Here is a 23,000-nt window from a genome sequence, read left to right as displayed (position 1 = left end):
ATTTTTCCAAGAAGGTTAATTATTCTCAATCTAGTTCTCGTAATATCAATGTCAATTGTTCTTGTCTTATAACTGACCTCGATTTGGGTTCACTTAAAGCCGATCCGGGAGAAAGAAGACCTATTTCTGATTATGATCCTCAAATACGAGATGAAGTGAGGAAATATTATATTGAAAAAGGGCCTTGTCAACCTATCTTGAAACCATATCCTTCGAGTGAAATAGGAGGTAGAATGCATCAATTTACTTCAAGTTGGTTTAAAGGTTCATATTCGACTTGGTTGGAGTATAGTGTGGAGAAAGATACCGCATATTGTCTTTGTTGTTATTTATTCAAAAATGAATGTGTTCATGAAACTACAGGTGATTTTTATGCATCGAAGGATTTTAGGGGTTGGAATAAGGCTCTTGAAAGATTTCGTTTGCATGTCGGTAAAGTTAATAGTGTTCACCACAAATGTTACAATAAGATGCTAGATTTATCAAATCGTCGTCAATCAATTCAAGTTGTTCTTGACAAACATTCTGAAAAGTTAAAAAGTGAGTACCGAATGTGTTTGGAAGCTTCAATTAATGTAGCAAGACTTCTTTTGTATTATGGATTGCCTTTTCGAGGTCATGACGAAAGTGAATCTTCAAGTAATCAAGGCTACTTTTTAGGATTTTTGCAGTGGCATGGAGACAACCATCCGGATGTGGGAAAAGCAATATTAGAAAAAGCTCCACAAAATGATACTGACTTGTCCTATGATCCAAAAGGATATTGTCAATGCTTGTGCTAAAGAAACATTGAAAGTTATAATTGCGGACTTGAATGGAGATTATTTTGGTATATTAGTTGATGAATCCAAAGACAGCTCACACAAAGAACAAATGGCTCTTGTTTTGAGATATGTTGATAAAAAAGGGTGAAGTAGTGGAACGATTTATTGATCTTGTCCATGTTAGTGATACATCGGCTTGCTCATTGAAGAAAGAAATTTATTCTTTGCTTTCCGATCATTCACTAAGTCCATCCAAAATACGTGGGCAAGGTTATGATGGAGCTAGTAATACGAAGGGAGAGATAAATAGTCTCAAAACTTTAATTATGGAAGACAGTCCTTCGGCGTACTATATTCATTGTTTTGCATATCAATTGCAACTAACACTTGTAGCTATTGCTAAAAAACATGTGGAAGTTGAAGACTTTCTAGATCATGGTACTAATGTGTTGAATATTGTTGGAGGATGTTTTAAACGTCGAGATTTACTTCGTCATCACCAAGCCGAATATTTGAAGCAATTACTTGAGTCCGGTGAAGCTCATACCGGACAAGGATTCAATCAAGAGCGTGGGCTTCAAAGACCGGGTGATACTCATTGGGGATCACATTTTAAAACATTGGATAACTTTCTTGTTATTTTTTCAACCATTGTTCATGTGCTTGGAGTGATTGAAATTGAAGGTTCTACTTCAAGTGATAGAAATCAAGCGGAATATCTTTTGACTAAGGTTAGAACATTCAAATTTGTTTTTATGCTTCACTTGATGTTGAAAGTGTTGGTCATGTCAAATGAGTTGAGTAAGATTTTACAAAAAAAAAAATCAAGATATTGTTAATGCCGTGGAGTTTCTTAACATCTCAAAGAAAAGATTGCAAGATGCGAGAGAGAATGGGTGGAAATCTTTGTTGAATGATGTTTCTTCATTTTGTGATTCACATGATATTTTGATTCCCAAATTAGATGTGTCTTATTTTCCCGAAAAGTCAAAGCGTAAGTGTTTAGATGTTTGTTATTCGCACCACTTGCGTGTTGAAATTTTTTTTGCGGTCATTGATGTGCAACTTCAAGAGCTTAATGAGCGTTTTGATGTAGTGAGTAGTGATTTGCTTCTTGGGATGGGTAGCTTGAATCCTGTCAATTCTTTTTCTAACTTTGACAAAGGTAGAATCATGACTTTAGCAAAGTGTTATCCAAATGAGTTTGATGATGGAAAGCTTCGAGATTTGAGTTACCAACTTGATACCTTCATAATTCATATGCGAGGTGGTAATTTCAAGTTTTCCAACTTGCAAGGAATTCGTGATTTGGCAAAGGCATTAGTTGAGGCAAATCTTGTGAAGACTTATTCACTTGTTTATTTACTTATTAAGTTGATTTTGATTTTACCCGTCGCTACGGCAACTGTTGAAAGAGCATTCTCTTCCATGAAGCACATAAAAAATGAAGTGCGAAATAGTATTGGTGATCAATATTTAAATAATTGTTTAGTATGTTACATAGAGCGTGATGTATTTGCAAATGTAAGTAATGATGTCATCGTTGATCGTTTTCAGAATATAAAAACTCGTCGTGGACAATTGTAATGAATTATGGATATTATGATATTAGTAATATTATTAAAAGTTTTAAGCTTGCTCATTTTATTATTGTTCTTTTATTAATGATTGATTTGTTATTTGTCCTATAGACCGAAAAGATGAATAATCCGATTGAATTACTTGGCACCCGGTGAGTTCGAATCTTGGATCCGCCTCTGTTTCCAAGTGCTGAAGTTCATTAAAATGTAATATTAATTTCGACTTCAATACAATAATTTCTTTCGTCAATCATGATCAACATTTACAGATAACATTTTTTTTCTTATCAATCTCGACTCCATTTTCTTTTTCCAACCTCCACTCAAATATTATACAAATGCATGCTCACCTTTTACTTAAACAAGCCAAGACGTAAACAAGAGAGGTATAAATTAAACTAGAAGTATTTTTATGATGAACGAATTCCAGTTAACCAAAAAAAAAAAAAGAGAATACATTCTTTATATTATGCCCTTTGGTCCCCAAGAACTAGATGCTGGCATTCAAATTTATTTTCCTTGATGAATATTCTCATGGGATTTTTACAAAAAGAAAATGTGTAATAAAGGGGAAAAAGATTGAAAATGACAAACTGTTTTGTTTTGACTTTAAAGATAGGTACAAAAATCCATTCATCTTCTCTTTTAAGCATCACATTGTGCCACTTTCAAAGAACAAAATTATTTTCAGGTTTGGAATTTAGTGTGTGGTGGAGTAAATTTTTCTTAAAAGAGATCTTATATCAAATCAGCAAATCTTAATTAGACTTTTTTAAATAATTAATTAATTAATTATAGTCTTGCATGATTGATTAAATATAGTTTTCATTCATGAGAACTATATTAAGAACATCTAAGCATGAGAAAATTCATTCATGAGTCCTTATCCTTACCAAACTAATTAATTACTCTCTTAAAAAAACACTATAGTTTTCTGATTGTGACCACAATAACAATAATATATTCAGTATATTTTCATACAGTGAGTCTGGAGAAGGTAGAATATACGCAGTATATACCACTATTTAAGATGTGAGTAGAGCGATTGTTTCAAATAGAGTCTCGAGTCAAGACAAAATACAGTCCCTTGATCGTTATGAGAAGTTTTGGAAAATATTTAAGAAAAAAATAGAGATAAGCATTCAGTACCCTCGAACTATGACCACAGTTGTTAAGATACGCTCCAACTTTACAGGAGTCTTATTACCCTCCTGAACTCAATTTTAACGTAGTTTTATCACCCTTTTATGCTCACGTGACACCTTTATTATATAAAATAAAGTCACATTAAAAATATCACGTCAGCTAAAAGATATCACGTTAATTAAAAGATTAAAAAACATGTGAAAATTTAATTTAAGAAATAATAGACACCTGAAGTTGGAGTGTCTCTTAACAAATTTAATCACAAATAAAGAGGTGATAGATGCTTTACTGAAAAAAAAAAAAAAAGAGAGAGTTGTTCTAAAGGGGTCCCTTTATTTTTCCAACAAGGTATGGATCATGACAATTTTTTTAAAAATTATCCTTTACCTCATATGTGGATAGCATAAAATTAGAAGAAATTAAAAGAAGTTGTGGATGTAGTTGACAATTAAAGTCTCTAAAATAAGTCAATTTTGTATTTAAACCATTTGGCATCGTATTCCTTGAAGCACTTTTTGAAATTTAAGGACATATTTTGAGATCATTTTTCTTTTTTACTTTAAAGAAATATAGTCATTTTTTATTCAAAATAAAAACTGTATCTACGACATTTTTAATATAAAAACCAACATCATAACGATAGTAAGGAATATATTACGTACTTTTTGTTTACTGCATGTTTAGTATGAACAAATTAAAATAGAACCCCACATGTCAAACTAATAACCAAAAAAATGCAATCTCATCAATTATACTATTGATCAAAAACTTAAATAAATTTGTAGTAATAAAGACTTTTTGGGTTTTGAAATCTTAAAGTTCTTCTTTTCAAAAATATTTGATTTTGAAATCTTTAATTAAGACTTAACAGCAAAAAAATTTCAACTATCTCAATAATCGTTGAGTGGTTAAATTCTTTTATTATTAGTGATTATGCCAAGAATAATATCACCAAGTACATATCATCTTTTATATATATCTTTTTTAAAAAAATAGATCCATTATTTCGTTTTTCTTTATGTATAAAGTCGCACTAGCATCACGTCAATATTGGCCGGCTAGTAAAGCGCGAATAATGCTCCATCTTTTCATAATAATTCATCACCGTCCATGAATAATATTTATACTTTTTATGTTAAAGTACTTTTTTCTATACTAGTTTAATTTATATATCTCACATGTGTAATGTTTGATAATTCAAAATTAAATAATTTTATTTATTATGAAGATTTTTTATGAAGTGTAAAAGTTGAAATCATTTTTCAAAGATTCTTAAACTTTAATATAATAATATAAATATAAACATATATTTTAGTATAAGCATATATATATATATATTATCATAAGAAGTTACAAATGTTTGATGTGAAATATAATTAAAAATTGCAATCTTGTTTAATTTGCAACTTCAACAAACATTTATCACATGAAATGGTTCTCATCACATGACCGAAAGCAGCAAAACAAACATTAAATTTATTAATCCTCCCATTCTCTAATTCTAATTATAGAAAGGACAATAGTTGTTGTTATACATTATATACAATATGGAAGTCGAAAAATTATGAAGAAATTACTCATCTTGATTTATCTAATAAACATCATGAATAATTATAATTTAAAGTTTGATAGTGCTAAGGATGATAGTGTAGATATATCTTTGAAGAAATATATGTACCACCAGAAACACGTATATCTTTGTTAAACCATTCTCTCTTTTCTTACATTTAAAGTCAAATTTTTACAAAATCATTAATTATATTTTTATTGCATAGTTAAAACTTTTAAAAATTTGGTATTTATTAACTTTTTCTTATTTTAATTTTTTTTATATTTATTTCAAGATTTTTTAAATCTTCTTAAAATCAAATTTAGTTGATTTAGAATTCTTAAACTAATGAAAAATATATTAGTTGTCATTAATTTTGATGACTTTAAGAAAAGGTTTTATCATAAATATATTTAATTAATTTTTAATTCTTAAATATTAGAAAAAAATAGTGAAAAGATAATTTTGTTTAAAGCAAAAACTTTAATAAAGGGCAAAAAACTGAAAAAACATTTCTATGACCTTTCACACTTTAGATTATAAATATAAATATAGATTATTGTACAATCCTTTGCTTGATCAAATAAGGTTAATAATTTTGGGGTAATTAAAATTTTTGTATTCCATATTTAGAAATGAGTATTGATACTATTTTTTCTCAACATTTTAATATAAATAAGAGATAATTTATTTTATATTAGAGATAAAATAATCTCGTGAGATATTCCACGGCCATTACCGATCGACCCCCTACTATTTTGACAACTACTTTTCCTCTCTCTCTGTTTTTTTTTAAACAATTCTACTTTTTATTAATATGTTGTCATTATTCCTCCTCTTTTTTTCTTCAAATTTGCTCCTAATTCTAGCAGTGCTAATGCGAGCATAAATTTTACTGCAAGAATATATTACCATATTAATAAATACTCTAATATTTTTGAATTTATAATTTTGAAAATATAATAGACTTAATGCTAAGAATATTAAAGATTGGACGCTTAAAGCTTAAGTTCTATATTTGTCTTTGGCTCTGGCCTAGCTTGTAATTGAGTAGATAGAAAAGAAAATCTACTCTATTTGTTTCAATTTAAGTGTCTTAATTTGATTAAACACAAAGTTTAAAAAATAAAGAGATATTTTTTAATTTTATGATCTTAAATAAAAAATATTTGATGTTCTTTAAGTCTCGTGATCTTAAACATATCATGTAAAATATTAAAATTAAAAAACTTACTCAATGTGAGACACACTCTTTTTGGAATGCGACGAACAACAAAAAGAAAGATAGGGTACTTAAATTGGCACCCTAGGACTAGAAACACAGTAAGAAAAAATGTGTATTAATTAGCCATCCATGAATGAGTCAAGAAGATGAGTCATAATTCACAACAGTAATTAGTAATAGTTTGTTACTTGTTAAAAGACTAGATAATTTTCATATTCTTTTAGCTTAATACATGAACGATCTCTTAAACTTTTGAAACAAATTTTAGTTGGGTATTTGAATTTGTGGTTTGTTTCTGATTGACATGTATGTTAACATATGATAAAATTATCATATTTCTATCTCTTAAAAGACGTTTGCATAGGGGTGTTCATGGGTTTGGTTAAAAACTAAATCGAACCGATTAAAAAAATCGATGTTTGGTTTGATTTAGTTAGGTTTGGTTTTAAATTTTAAAAAATCGATATTATTTGATTTGGTTATAATTTTACTTAAAATAAACCGTAAAAATAATCAAACCGAACCGATAATTTATATATATATATATATATATATATATATTCAAGTTCAACTATACCTACTATTACTAATAAGTTAACCCTACGGTCCCTACCTCGCTTTTTCTACTTCACCTTTCACAATATGAGCTACCATGGTCCCTGGTTCAAATGGTAGTTTTATGTCTCCTTGTTTATTCAATCGTTTCCTTGTATGATTAGCTCACCTAGCTAGTCTTTAAAATAAATAAATAACTCAAATTTGCCTAACACTGGCTCTTCTTGCAGTACACTGCAACAGAATACAAAACTCTGTTTTACCATGTACATGTATGTGTTTGTATGTTGTTGGATAATCTTAGTGCCTACAATACAAAACTGATGTTTTTCATCTCAATGTTGATTTTGTTTAATGTGTTTGTTCTGATTTTTAAGAGTTTATAGTGTTATTTTTCCATCACTGTACAAATATTTCATGAAAAATTGTTCAATGTGATACGCTTTTCTATGGGTTAAAAAAAAAAGAGTTTATTCTAGAGATGATTGGAGTAGGCTAGTCAATAATCGAAAAATCGAACCAAACCGACAATTATTTTCTTTTTGTGGTTTGGTTTGGTTTTAGAAATTCAAAAACCGACTAAATTAGTTTTTGTTATGGTTTTAACCACTAACCGATTCAAACCGATTCATGGATTTACACATAAAATATGTCATATTCTTTAATTATATATATTACTGTATTATTTTATTTCAAAGAAACTTAAATTGATTTTAGGTCGATATTAATTTTACACATTACTCCAATCGTCCCCTTTATGTGCTAATTGATTGATTGGATACCTATGATTAAGTATAGTTTAACATAAGCTGTTGAATAACCAGACAAAATCCATCATTAGACAGTTTGACTTACTATGGTAATAACAGATGAAGTTGTCCTTCCTTTAAAAAGAAAAAACAGACAAGGACATTTATTAAAGTAAAGTGTATAGGCATTAGACAAGGTCGTCCTTAAATAATTTCTAACGATGCAATATAACTATTCTTAATTAAATAATAGGTCATATAGCCTTGTTAAGTCCTTTCAAAGTTCAACGCTTGAAATTCACATTATTTTTTATCAATTATTAAGTGAACTAATTCCTGAAAATTCGTTTAGAATTTATTTACACAATCGTCGTATATAAGTTAAAGTTATAATAAAATACTCTACTTTTAATCTATAACCTCAAATGAAGCAATGATGAGTCTTATCGAGAAAAAAAATTACATTCGCTAATAGGGCTTTCTACTTTCGCACCCATAATAATAAGTTGGGTTCTATCTATTTCATCAACCTCATTAATATTTGAAGCTAGCTTGATACACAGCCACACAATCAATAGGTTGTGGTTTTTAATCACCCTGCATGAAAGATAGTTCTGTAAATATAAATTATAATGAATAAGTTATGAGACCGCCTAAGCAATCTCTACAGTTGGCTAAAGGGGTGTGGCTAGGGGTGAGACTAGTAAAACATTTATTTTAGGTCTCTAAAATTTTAAGGTTCTCCAAAAATTTAATAGCAAATCTTATGTTTTTTATTTCACTTAAAAAAATATTGAATATTGTAAAAAATAAATAAAATACATAATATAAAGTTAAAAAAGTAAAAAATAAAAAGAACTACTCAGTTTTAACATAATTATTTTAGAATTTTGAATTAAGTAAATCAAATCTTTATATTAATAAATAAAATTTTTACGACAACATCAAAACTAATATATTGTAACCAAATGACTAACATCTTGTTAACTATAAATAATTATTATTTCAATAATAATATTATTATGTGAAGTTAAACAGCTAATATTTTTTAAGAATAAAATAATACACTAAAAACAAATAGCAGTGTATAACAATAAAAAAAAAAGATTACTCTAAATTATAATATAATTCTTATGTATGTGTATTTCTTTTTATCATAACCGATCATGTATAGTGAAGAACGTGTGTGTGTATATATACTAGTGGTGTGGCACGTGCGTTGCACGTGGTTGTTGATTCAAAATAGATCTTAAAGAAAGTTTGAATAACCAATTTTATATGAAATAATATAGTAGACTTTTTTATGAATGTGTTATGGCAAATATTTTCACTTATTTATCCGAACTTATAAAGAAAATTCATGAAAGTTTTATTAGATAAGTACAATAATTTATGTATTTATTTCAGTTTGATGAATTTCAAACGTGTAACTAATCGTATATCAGAGAAAAGATAGAATAAAAGATCAATTCGATGTCTGTACTATCACAATTTGTTGTTTATCAAATAACAAATAGGTAACTCTAAAATTTTCTCAAGCAACTTATTAATTTGTTTGTGATCAGGTGATCAAGTTTACATTAATTATGTTCAAAAGAGCATAAAGTAATAATCTCTCCATTTTAGTTCATTTTAAAATAAATATATCTTTTTATTTTTTTTTGACAACTCTTTAATTCTAACTTTCTTCATAGCATGTTTAAGACACAAGTTGAAAAATATTGTACATTCTTCATATTGTTGTTTAAGACCATAAAATTTGAAAGTCTTGTTATTGTACATTCTTCATATTTTTGTTTAAGGCCGTAAACTCCATGCCAAGATAAAATTAGACAAATAAAACTAAAACAAAGAGAGTTATTCCTACCTTTATTGATCTTTCTCAAATTCCGTGAATCCTCAAATTCTCCTTTAAATATAATTGGATGTGGTGTTTGCCTGATGCAAGTTGCAACTTGTGAAAATCAATTAAAATATACAAATCGGTTGTTATAAGGTAACTAATTTTACCACACCCCGTTGCATGAATTTTACATCTTTACTTATTCTAATAAGTAAAGTATTTTAGTTAATTTAGAAGGATATTTTAACTAATTTAAATTTTCACTTAAAGATTCTTCCCACATATCGAAGATTTTGCACTTAATTATAACTTTATATTTTAAATTCAACAAATAAATTTAATTAAAGATTCAATTATAATATTAATAAATAAAATATCAAAATATAGTTAATTAACATAATCAAATCTAAGTCACAATTAAATAAACATTTAAATAAAGTAAGAAAAAAAAAGATAAATCTTTAATTTATTTGATTGCTTCATTCAATGGTCATATGCTTATTACATCTAATTTTTTATCATAAACTTTCAACTGAAAGAAAAATACAAGAAATTATCAAAAGAAAGAAAAACACAAGAAATTATCAAAAAAGGAGAATTCACTGCCAATTCTTTATTATGTGTAACTCATATATAATCTTTGAGGATATTAACTAAAAGAAATAAAGAAAGATGGAAAAGATGGAGATAATGAATGTAAGAAAAATATTTGTATTAAAATCAAAATAGGAAGAAAAAGTAGAAGTAGAAGAAGCATATATGTTTTTTGTTCCAAGATATTATACTATTTAAATAGAATTATAGAATTTTTTGTCAAAAGTAAAATTCTGGTTAATTTAGAAGTATTCTACAAATTTAGTTCTGTAATTAAAATTTAAGTTTGTAGAAAAAATTAAATCCAATTCGCTATTGAAACGAAGGACTCTGGTGATTTCCTACGTACTTTTCACAACTCTCATAGTTTTTCAATAATTTTTTCCTTTTGCAAAAATTGAATTCAATTCCAATTTGAGTTGCTTGATGTCGTGAGATGGCCATCCTGGACAATTCCTTCTTTTTTGTACTTTACTTTTAATTACAACAACAATATATAGTAAGTGTAATTTTATTAAAAAAAATTATTTAAATAGAATTCTAAAAAAATCTTTTTTTATAATTCAAATTGGCTTAGAAGTGTTAACTATTATGATTTCATACCTTGATCAAATAAGGATTTTAATTAATCAGTTTTAATAATTAAATAATTATTATTTTTTTGTGGAAAGTAGTAAAAAGATGATTTTGTATAGAAAAAGGGTTTTTAATGGAGGGCAAAAAGTTCAAACGAATTTTTCAAGATCGTTCACACTTTTAATATTATATATATATATATATTTATAACATGAGTCCGCTTCATCTATTAAGTGAATTGTTGGAATATAACATATTTCTTAACAAACATATTTATGGATATAAATTGCAGGTTATTTTTCACCTATGCTAAGGCATATGAGAGTTCACAAGGTTTAATGCGGATATTCTCTCTAGCTTCTCCAGATTTGTCTTCAACTGGCTCGTTGGATTTAACAGTGTATCACTCTTCAAACATGTTGGAGGTACCACGAACAACAAATTTAGATGGGATAGATTTGCTAGATTCATTTCTTTCGCATCTGTTTAGGCGGAAGTATCTGCTCAAAGAAAAGTGTCTAATTACAGGGTACAAAGGTTGTTTTGGCAATAGGATAAAGTTATTCTCTAAGCCAATAATACCAAGTCCAATAACCCTTGCCCGCTTGTCCTCGAACCGAGGATGTCAGCCTAGTACTCAGTTTCTGGTATGATTTGGCCAAGAGTTGCCCAAGTACCTATATGTCTGACACATTAGCCTCTTTTATCGGCATCTTGCATGCGATCCTCATCCCTAGCTGGTCTCGGATGCCCTTGCTCTTTGCCTCAACATATACCTGATATTGCCGACACCACACATCATGACCCAATTTGATCTAATCGACCCAAATATATAATGAGCCTTTTTCACCCCATACATTAAGTTGAGTGAATTTCACGAGAAGAAAATTAAAACAAGGCTTTAGTAGTAGAGAATCGAATATCACTCGGGTCATGGCCACCGGAGAAACTAGATGTGACGTGAATATGAATTACTCGGGTTAGATTAACAAATATGAGTTAATTATAAGAAAAAAAATACTAGAATATTATTACTAATCATGGATTTTAAAATCTTTTTTATTGCTTTGGATATATATTCGGATAAGCATCACTAAAAAAATAGTAATAACATTTCAGGTGGTATTTGTTTTTAAACACCTTAATATGTGTTGAAAGAGACCATTCCCAGGTTTGACATTTAGAGTTAGCTACATAAGAGCTTGATCTTTAATTTGGCAACGAAAAGGTCTTAGATTTCAAGTGAGATTTTATTTTATATTCTAATAACTAAACAATTACTAATGTACTTTAAAATGAAACCTTCAAATGAAATTAGGCATGGAGAATGGGTTGTGGTGACTGAACTTACGTGATAAAACACATAGGAGAAGCATGAATTGAGTTGTTTTGTGTATTTAAAAAAAAAAGAAAAAGAAACGAATAACGTGTCAATATTTGAATTTGGATGAGAATATTGTAGGTTGGCGTTGTATTCAAAGAGTTGGGTGGTAAAACAAAAGGCAAAATTTTGGAAATAACTATTATTTAAGCAATATATGTAAGTCATAGTTAAAGTTTGTTTAATTACAAGATGTAATTATATTTTAATATTTAAATATACAAATTAAAAATTATATACATAAATGCAAACTCGTTTTAGAGAGTTGTATATGAGTCTCAAAATTGACTTTGCATACAAATATAAATATATATGAGCCCCAAAATTAGAAAGCTCTCGAAATTAAAAATTTATATATAAGCCTCAAAATATATAATTATACAATACAGAAATTATAATATATTTAGCTATGTAACTTAAACATTAGCTGTAAATAATTTATTTAATCATTAACCACGTCCGTTAATTATGACTTAATATTTTTTTCTTTTATAATCTTTCCTAAAACAAATGGATCAATGATCATTAAACATATTATAATGGTCATAATTAACTTTTATTTTGACACCTAAAATAATATTGTTTATTTTAGACACTTCAACTAATATTACAATGTGTTATTTTGACACTTTTTACACAATCAATAAAAAATACACGATCTACGTGTATTACACGTACTGATGACGTGTAAAATGACGATATTTGTCATTTTTGTGCATTTTTTTTAAATAATTAATTTAATTTTTTTTAAAAAAACAATCAATAAATTACCCCTCCACCCCTACCCTGCCCCCACCCCCAAACCCCCCAAAATCATCTTCTCTATCAAATATAGGTGCAATGCCGCACCCTTTACCCCCACTCCACTTCACCCCTAAAATCATCTTCTCCAAATACAACTTCAATGTCCACCCACCCCCCACCCCCTCCTCTGTCCCTTCTACAAACGCGGACAAATTAATTAAGGGTGACAAAAAATTTTAAAACAAAAAAAAAATGACACAAGTCTTAAATATTGAGTGGAGGTGACAATTTTAAGATTAGTGTTAATGACACTAATTTAAAATTCTCAAGTTTTATTATTTACATAAAGATTCCTACCCCATATTTACACAAAAATTCCTACACCATCACCACCACTCCTCCCCCACCATTTTTGTTGCTGCCCGCCGTCGCCATTTTTTTTTTCTCCACTATCACTATCACTACCATTGCCACCTCTTCTGGATTCAACATTATTTCCTCCCACTACATAACTATCGCCTATTTTTCTTCTTTCTCCTCTACCACCGTCGCTATCAACACCACAACAAATGTTATCTTCTCATTTGGCATCACCACCAGCGCCACCGCCGCCATTTTCATCATAAATATCACTATTTCGTGGACTTCTTCTCCAATTAGATTTTTTTCAGAAATCAAGTAAGTATCGAAGTTGCTGCAGCAACTTTGATATTTGTTACATCAAATTCGATAATTGCTGCAACAACTTCGATAGTTGCTATTGCAACTTCGATAATTGCTACAGTAACTTCAATAATTATTGTAGCATAACAACTAATAGTAGTTGTTGCAACAATTATCGTAGTTACTGAAGCAACTCTTGTAATTGCTGAATTTGCTAAATTATTTCTTCATTCATTTTAAAAAAAAATAAAAAAAAAACTTTTCAAATTTTTCATTTTTTAAAAAAATAATCCACAAAAATAAAAAAAGAAAGAACGAAATAAAAAAAGAAAGAAAAATAAGAAGAAAAGATGGATGAAGAGAAAAATTTAGAGATAGAGAAAAATAAGAAGAAGAAGATGGGAAGAAAGAAAAAAAAGAAAGATTGAAAAATAAGAAAATAGGAGAAACTCTAAAATTTGAAATTTAGATTTGAAAACGTTTTAAAATAATTAAAAGTTTTGAAAAGTTACACTTTACATCCCAATTAACATAATCACAATTTAATTGAAACTTTGACCTTAACTAATCAAAATTACCACTATTTTTTATTTAAAAACTTTTTTGTTATCTCCAACTTAATTTTTTCCATAAACTCACCCCAAGATCATCTTCTTCATCGCCCCAATCCCTAACATTGTCTTCTCTAACCCACACCCCATCTCCTAAATTTCTAAAATCCCAAATTTCAACACCTCGTAAAAGGGACGCCATTGATGGACTTCATTGAATACACACACAGAGGTTGGGCTTTGTGGCAAATTCCAACATTCTTTTTCAAATATGTTTTTCATTTTTCCAATCTTTGTAACAAATAAAGTTTTTATCTTTGCGACAACACTGGAATTTGACCTTCCGCTCCCAAATTCTTACAAGGATCGAAGAGCAAATTTTAGTCATGGCGCGAATTTTGCAATAGCAGGGCTTACTGCTTTATCAACTGAAATTCTAGCAGAGAAGACGATTGTTAATCAAATGACCAATAGTTCATTGAATGTGCAACTTGATTGAATGTCTTTCCGTTTTGAAACCAACAGCTTTCTTGGTACAATTAATTAATCTGCTAAACATCTTCAATTCAGGTCTTTAATTAAAAGGCTAATTGAATTAATAAGTTTTTTGGTTCTTGCTTGCTAGATTGTCTGAAAAAATTGAACAAGTCACTTTTCCTAGTTGGAGAAATTGGAGGAAATGAATAATGATGAAGTAAATGAAGAAGCAAAAGTGGAAGTTGAGGAACTACTCTGACTGTAATTGAAGAAAAAACATTAATGGAAGAAAAAGTGAGGAAGAAGAAGAAAAGGGATAAAATTATAAAAATAAGCCTCACACTCACTTAAAATGCGTGTAGTTTGCTTAAAAAAATACTTGTAGCACACATGAAATGATGACTCAATAAAAATATTAAAATAATATATTGTAATATTAGTTGAGATACCTAAATAAATGATGTCAAATTTAAGCGTCAAAGTAAAAATTCGTGATAAATTTAGATACCTCGAAATGTGATTGGCCTTAAATTAATTTACTCCAACCTTGAATCTTGTTAATATTTTTCTTTTGCAGCACAACTAGCTATTGGAAATCTCAAGTCTTCAAATCTACTCTTTAGCCTTCATAAATTTCAGCTACAGGTGCCTTCATCATATCTCAATCTTCTCATCTTCTATCCATATTTTATTTTGAGTTAATTTCGTGAATAATTATTTGTATTTAAAGATAGTTTAATAAAAGTATATTTTTTTAGCATTAGAAAATCTTGTTGAGCAAAATAATTGGAGATTCAAACTAGTATGAAAGGTAATAAAAATTAATATTCAAGCAAAAATTATGAAATTTGCAAAATAAACGAAAATCACACCTATTAAGAAAGATATGTGATCTTCCTAGATAAGTGCAATCATCGTTTATTCTTCAAATTTCATAATTATGCTTGAATGCCCAATTTTGACCTACACTACTAGTTTGAATCGCCGATTACTTTGCTTGACAAGATTTTCAATTCCCTTTCTATTGAATTAATAGAATTCTGCAATATAGAAATAATTAAAAAATAATATTTTTTTATTTGTTTGAAATGTAAATTTGTTATCATCAAAAGTTCGGAGATGGGAAATTCTTGTTCTAACTTCTAACACTATCTATACCTGAAGAATAAACTTGTGTTGATAACATGTCTTTGTGTAGCTCTATTCACTAGATTGTTACTACATTGCTTGTCTAGGAGAGCTTAGATGGAGGGACATGATTAGTGACAATTCATATAACGCATTTCAACTTACTCGTAATTGTAGTTATGGTAGAATCACTATATTGTTCTTCTAAGGCGAACTTAAACGGAGCAACATGATTAATAATGATTAATATAGTCGATCTCAACTTGTTTGAATTGTAGTTATAGTAGTATCGCCAAATCGCTCTATCATGAGCCAACATTTAAATTGATCATTAACATCTCGAGAGGAAGCTCTACACAACACATTTTGCTAACAATTGAGATCAGAGATGGATTCATAATTTAACGTCAATTAATTTAGAAGATAGTCTATCAAATAACAAAAAAAAAAGTTGACATTGAGCTCCCCAATCGACTTATTCAATCAAGGACTTTTGAAACCAAGGGTACAAACATTAGAATTTCCTTATCACAATGTAATCTACATCTCAATTGACCTATTTGCACATGCTTTACAAACTATCATAAAAACACCACTCAAAAGATATGTATGTGTTTGATTGCCCAATGAATTAATTTCTTGCATACTTGGAGTTCATCTTACGCTATGTTAAACAATCCGTATTAATATTTTGAGTTTTAATCAGAGCTTTAACAGATGAGATAACATGATAAAAATAAACTTATGAATCAGGTGAATTGATTAAGACTATTAAAAAATGTATGCGATATAAATTTGTTAAAAGAAAATATATTGATTAGATTACCACTTTTGAAACATTAGAATGATGCAAGTTGAGAATCATTCGCCTTGGATAAATATAGACGTGATTTAAATATTCTCACAATCCTGAATACTCATACGATAAATATAGAAAATAAATGAAGTTTAACATCTAATTTTAGGACACGATATTTTTATATTTTATTCTCGTATGTTTTGTACCTATGTGCCTATGGTAAATTATCTGTTAATCATTTAATTATCAGCAAGTTATGCAATATTGATAATATGTTGCTCCATATTTAAATAAAATAAAAAAATTTAAAAACATTTTAATTATCATATATTTTTTTTTGTATATAGAGACATCAAAAATACATCTTTCGGTTAATCAAATATTAAGTATCTTAGCCAATTATGATAAAGAACAAAATTAAAAGATCAACAATATAATTCTTTCAAATAAATTAGTACTAGTATTCTTGTATTCTTGAAAGAGGAGTATCATGGTACATTAAAATTATGGTACAGTTCTTAAGTTAGTATATGTATGTGTGTGTACAAATTTTATTTTACGTACCACAAATGTACCAAAAGAAAATAAAGCGGTGTGCGAATTTAAACTTGCTATTTTGTCTTGTGGTGGGGCAGTAAACATAAATTAGTAGAAATATAAGGGCATTTAGCTAAAAAAAAACTCCAAGCTTTTCTCTCGTTGCCGCGTGCCTCCCTATTATATATTATTTTCTCTTTTCTTTCGATTTGACCCCCAAAATTAACCACAATTCACCATTGGCCCTCACGTCCGCTCCGTTCCTCTCTCCTTTTATTATAGGCGGATTCTAAATTTCCCATTTAATATACACTTTAATTTACCTTTTCAAATCCGCGAACACCTCAACTATTACCCACCCAACCGGTAACTTTCACCGGCCAAACCCGTCCCCACACCCTCACTTTCAATAATATATAAGGGTTCTTTGTTTGAGGTATAAGATATAAATAGTTTGAAATTAAAATGTAGAATTATTTTATCTTATATTTAATGAAGATTTTAGCTAATTTCGAAATTTATGTTATTTTTTATATATAATAATAATAAAATAAATTATTCTATATACATATAAGATAACTAATTTTGAGATTAATTATTTTAAATTTTTTTTTTTCAATCAAAAGACATGAGTCGTTTGATTGAAAAAGAATTATTTAAAATTAATTATTGTGTCATGTATATGAGATAATTTATCTTATTATTAAGACATAAATAGTAAGATAAAGTAATTTTGAAACTAACTAATACTTTAATCTAATGCATGATAAAATAATTATGTGTTTTTTCCTAATACTATTATATTACTAAACAACTTTAAAAGTCGTTTGATACATTTACTAAGATAAATAGAGATATTTTATAATTTATATTATTTTACACTATTATAAACTAGTAATTTTATTATTTTATTTTAAACAGTGAGGTAAAATAATTGTGATATTAGATAATAGCTTCGTAAAAACATGGGATGGCAGCCAAACATTATTCAAGAATTATTATGTTCCTTGTTCTTTATATCAAATACTTCCTCGCTTAATATTTGTTGACCTTTGTAGATTTAGTACATTTATTAAGAAATCAACAAATAAAGATGTATCTTACATATTTATCCTTATATTCTGTTTAAAGTGTAGTAATTAATATAATAATTAAATATTAAAATTTGATACTATATATTATTTTCATACATTACATTTAGAATATTGAGTATTTATAATTGAAACTAGCAGTAATTATTTAATTATAATTTTGATAATTGAGATTATTTATGTACTATCATTTAATAATTTTTAAAACTATAAACGTATTTTTATCAAGGATAAAATAAGAAACATATATACAAAATACTTTTGATTTTAGAATTTAAACAACTAAATTAAAATAAATATTTTTTTAGAAAGTTAATTAATACGAAACGGAGGAATTACTGATTACCATCCCAATTTATATAATATATTTTAATTTTCATTAATTCTCAAACTAATAACATATTTTTTAATTTAATAATAATATAAAATGTTAATTTCATTATAAGTTATAGTCAAACACATACAAATACCTATGATTTATTTAAATTATACGAAATTTTACTTTTTCATATTTTTAAAATTATGATCAATAAAATAATATCATATATAAACTGAAACGGAGATAGTATTTTCCATTTTCTATATGGACTCACATTTCCACTCTCATATAGCACGCATTTCAACCTAATTTCATTACAATTTCAATTTCAATTTCATCTCCATTTCCATTTCAATTTCTACTTCCCTCTCTTCTCTCTCTCTCTCTCTCTTACACAACTCCGTCTTCTCGATCTTTCTCTCTCTCCTTCAGTCTCTCTCTTCATATACATATATATTCACATACATATTTTTTTTTCTTACAATGGTGTATCCATAGATTCACTTCTACTTATATATACACATAGATTTTGTATGTATTGTAGATTGATACCAAAATTAATTTGGAGTTTCAATGAAGATGGTTATGGAAGCGATCAGTTTATGTAGCTTTTTAGATTTCCCTGCTTCTGCTGTTTTCTCAACTTCGAAGGAGTTTTGAATAGGCTTTGTTTGCTCTGGATCTGCTAAACCAACTACAGCTGTTCGATTTTTTTGCTTGATTTCTGGTAAGATTTGAGTTGATTTGTTGAATAATCGTAATCGGATATGTTAATAGTGTTTTTAGTTTGATTTATGTTTTCTGACTTTGGTCGACTGTTGTAGGTTGTTGTCTATTTTAGTGTATTCTAGATTATAGCTGATGATTTTTAGTTGAAATCGAGTGATACTAGGATATTTTTATGTTGATCTATGTGGTTTTATATATGTTTCCTGACGTTTTGTTATGTAAAGATGCGATTTTTTTTGAAGTTGAGTTGCGATTTTTTTTATTTTTTTTTGTGTTTTTATCATGTTTTACGAAGTTGTTTTATATTTTTGTGTGTGAAAGGTTTATTTTAGTGTAGCTGATGAACTGGCTAAAGGAAAAGAATAGATCAGATCATACATAGATTAGTATTATTGTTTTTAGTTTTGCAGAAATACATCCATTGACTTTTGTATGTGGTGAAGTTGTTAACTTTATAGCTGTGTGTTCTCCTCATTCTACTTTTTTTAGGAGAAAAGAATCATAGGTTGTCTATCTATTTAAGAGATTGGTGTATTAGCATTTTTCTGTATTTTCAGTAGTTTTTGAGAAGTTTAGGCGGTTCTAGTTGTACCTACTATTACTATTTTCTTGTTTTGTAGAGATGTGTTCTTTTTCCCCTTCTCCAGACCCTTTTATTTGTGGGTAGTTTGATGGATTTTCTATGGGTTTTCTGTGAAGATTCTGTTTTTTGATGCCGTGTCAGTTTGGTGTATTCTTGAATTAGATTATTCCTATTCCATTTCATTCAGTTTTGTTTATCTGTGTATGCAATATATCTGATTCTAGAAAGATGGTGCTTGGATTTTTTACTTAATTTGGTGTTGTAATCTTCTTGTAAATTCTGTTGACTTGCAGTTGACTGAAGCATGTGCACTGGCCCAGAAAGACCCAATTCGAGTGCATCTACCAACCAATCCGTTACTGATTCTACATCTAGCATGAAGGGTATGACTAAACTCACAGTTGAGACTGAAGATTCTTTTTCTAGTTTGCTTGAACTTGCTGCAAACAACGATCTTGAAGGTTTTAAAAGATCTGTTGAGCTCGATGCTTCTGCTATTGACGAGGTGGGGCTATGGTTGGTCCGCAAGAAAGGTGCAAAGCAGATTGTTAATGAGGAAAGGACACCTTTAATGGTGGCTGCCACCTATGGAAGTTTAGATGTGTTGAAGTTGATTATCTCTAATCCTGTGGTTGATATTAACCGTGCTTGTGGTCCAAACAAGTGCACTGCTCTTCACTGTGCAACTTCTGGTGGTTCTGTGAATGCTGTTGATGCAGTTAAGTTGCTTCTGTCTGCTGGTGCCGATCCTAATGTTGAGGATGCTAATGGGCAGCGGCCAGCTGATGTAATCGTTGTTCCACCAAAGCTTCTTGGTGCCAGAGCTTCGCTTGAAGAACTGCTTCTGAACAGTTCATCTGATGGTTCAATTGGTGACTGCAAGTTGAGAGTATCTGTGGCTACTTCAAATGCATCCTCTCCCATTCTCTCTTCATCACCAGAAAATGGATCTCCTTGTTCTCCAGGGGATTCCTTGTCTTCCCCCTTGGCATTGAAGTTTGATGATATCCCTGCTAATTCTGCACCGGAGAAAAAAGAATATCCAATAGATCCGTCTCTCCCTGATATCAAGAACAGCATATACTCAACTGACGAGTTCCGCATGTTCTCTTTTAAGGTCCGGCCTTGTTCTAGAGCCTATTCACATGACTGGACAGAGTGCCCATTTGTCCACCCTGGAGAGAATGCTCGCAGGAGAGATCCAAGGAAGTACCACTATAGCTGTGTGCCTTGTCCTGAATTTCGCAAGGGTGCTTGCCGGCGTGGTGATATGTGTGAATATGCTCATGGGGTGTTTGAGTGCTGGCTACACCCTGCTCAGTATCGGACCCGCCTGTGCAAGGATGGTACAAGTTGTGCTAGGCGAGTCTGCTTTTTTGCCCATACTACTGAGGAGCTTAGGCCCTTGTATGTCTCTACTGGATCTGCAGTTCCATCTCCGCGGTCTGCTGCTTCTGCAGCTAGTGTGATGGACATGGCTGCAGCACTGAACCTTTTTCCTGGTTCGCCGTCAGCACACACTATGATGTCTCCTTCTGCATTTAACCAACCTATGTCCCCCACAGCAAATGGAATGTCTCATTCATCGGGACCTTGGCCTCAACCAAATGTTCCGACTCTTCATCTACCTGGAAGCAATCTGCAGTCCAGCCGCCTGAGGTCATCCCTTAGTGCACGAGACATTCCGCCTGATGACTTTAACATGTTGCAGGATTTTGATGCCCAGCAACTAGTTCTCAATGACATGGCTTGTTATTCACAGCCACGTCCTAATTCTGCCTCTTTGAACCGATCTGGTCGGTCCAAGACACTAACTCCTTCAAATCTTGATGAGCTATTTTCTGCTGAGATGAACTCTTCTCCGCGATATTCTGATCAGGCACCGGCTTCTGGTGTTTTTTCCCCATCACATAAGTCGGCTTACTTTAATCAGTTCCAACAGCAGCAGAACATGCTTTCGCCAATTAATACTAACGTTTTTTCTCCGAAAAACATTGAGCACCCTCTTTTGCAGGCTTCTTTTGGTGTTTCCTCACCTGGAAGGATGTCCCCAAGAAGCATGGAGCCTATCTCTCCCATGAGCGCTCGCCTTTCTGCATTTGCTCAGCGTGAGAAGCAGCAGCAACAGCTGCGAAGCCTCAGCTCCCGTGATCTTGGATCCAATAACGCCTCTATTGTTGGATCCCCAGTAGGTAATTCTTGGTCGAATTGGGGATCTCCCAGTGGGAAGGTAGACTGGTCTGTCAACGGAAGTGGACTTGGAAACCTGCGCAGATCATCTTCTTTTGAGCAGCTGAACAATGGAGAGGAGCCTGACCTATCATGGGTGCAATCTCTTGTCAAGGAATCTCCAACCGAGATGAAAGAGAAGCAGGCCGCTCCTAATTCAAGTGCTGCACCATCCAGTGAGAGTTTGAAGAACAGTTCCCAAATTGATTCAGTTGATCATTCAGTTTTAGGAGCTTGGCTTGAGCAGATGCAACTTGATCAGCTTGTAGCCTAGCGAGATAAGACTTATTAATTCATTTTCGCATTTAGCCAAACAAAATCAAAATTCATAGAGTAGTATATATTGTTTTGGGGTACAACTTTTTGTTGATGGAGGGCCGGAAGTTTGGGAAAAACAAGAACAGATCTAGGGAAAAGGCAAGCATAACTTTCCAAAAATGTTTCTATTCAATTCTAATCGTTTATTTGTTTACAGCAGGAGTCTTCAAGTTGTCTGGGCTGTATTAAAGAAAAACTCAGTCCAGCTTTGTTGAGTTCATCCTTGTATTTTTCCATAATCCTAATTCCTAGGACTATTTTTTGTTACTCCCAAATGAAGCCATATATCCTTAATACTAGTTTTTGTTCACTGCACAAACAATTTTAAGGTGCCAAGACATATATTTCTTTGCCTTTGGTGATGTAAAACATGACCAGAATATTTACCTATTATTTCGTTTTAATAAAAGTATATTTCATGATCATGTTCTAATATTAAATACAATATCTGACCATCTGCTACCCACCCACTCAACAAAGGTTTTGTGGATTGTTGTGGAGTAAATAAGATGGGTGGGGTCCAGCAGGTTGATGTTGATTGGTATTTGAGGATAAAAAATTATGTTCTCTCAACATAGGTTTCGTCTTCAGATAGTGATGGAAAGCGACAAGGGTGGAATTTTTTTCTTTATTTATTTAAGTTTGAAAATTTTGGGCAAGACTTTTAATATATGGGTGCTAAAATAGTAAATGATAACAGGCCACTGACTTAGTCATCAAATGACATTGCAGAAAAGTGGTGGGTGAAGTTGGGCAGAAATCTTTAATTTTGTGGGGGCCGAGTGTTGGGGTTTGTCGTTTTTGACGGAGTGTACTATTTTTTGATAGTGAAATGTGGAGACAGGAAAATGAGATTTTTACCTTGAATGG

At 30.3% G+C, this 23,000-nt stretch overlaps 2 protein-coding genes across 2 annotated transcripts; both read left to right on the top strand.

The window, feature by feature from the left end:
* The first annotated feature begins 892 nt into the window (after positions 1-892).
* LOC107858541 lies at positions 893-13,516 on the top strand. Its single transcript, XM_047411825.1, has 6 exons — positions 893-1,495; positions 1,632-2,093; positions 2,139-2,288; positions 2,456-2,496; positions 10,874-11,110; positions 13,378-13,516. Exons 1-6 carry the CDS (start codon positions 893-895, stop codon positions 13,514-13,516), a joined length of 1,632 nt encoding a protein of 543 aa, XP_047267781.1.
* A 5,010-nt stretch (positions 13,517-18,526) lies between these two features.
* Positions 18,527-22,429, top strand: LOC107839208 (zinc finger CCCH domain-containing protein 30). Its single transcript, XM_016682607.2, has 2 exons — positions 18,527-18,998; positions 19,877-22,429. The coding sequence occupies exon 2, from the start codon at positions 19,888-19,890 to the stop codon at positions 22,084-22,086; it is 2,199 nt and encodes a 732-aa protein (XP_016538093.1). The 5' UTR covers positions 18,527-18,998; positions 19,877-19,887; the 3' UTR covers positions 22,087-22,429.
* Positions 22,430-23,000: the final 571 nt, after the last annotated feature.

This window comes from Capsicum annuum, chromosome 1 (assembly GCF_002878395.1).
Source record: "Capsicum annuum cultivar UCD-10X-F1 chromosome 1, UCD10Xv1.1, whole genome shotgun sequence".
NCBI classification, from domain to species: Eukaryota; Viridiplantae; Streptophyta; class Magnoliopsida; order Solanales; family Solanaceae; genus Capsicum; species Capsicum annuum.
The sequence above is the reverse complement of the archived record's forward strand: the minus strand, read 5'-3'. Positions and strand labels throughout refer to the sequence as shown.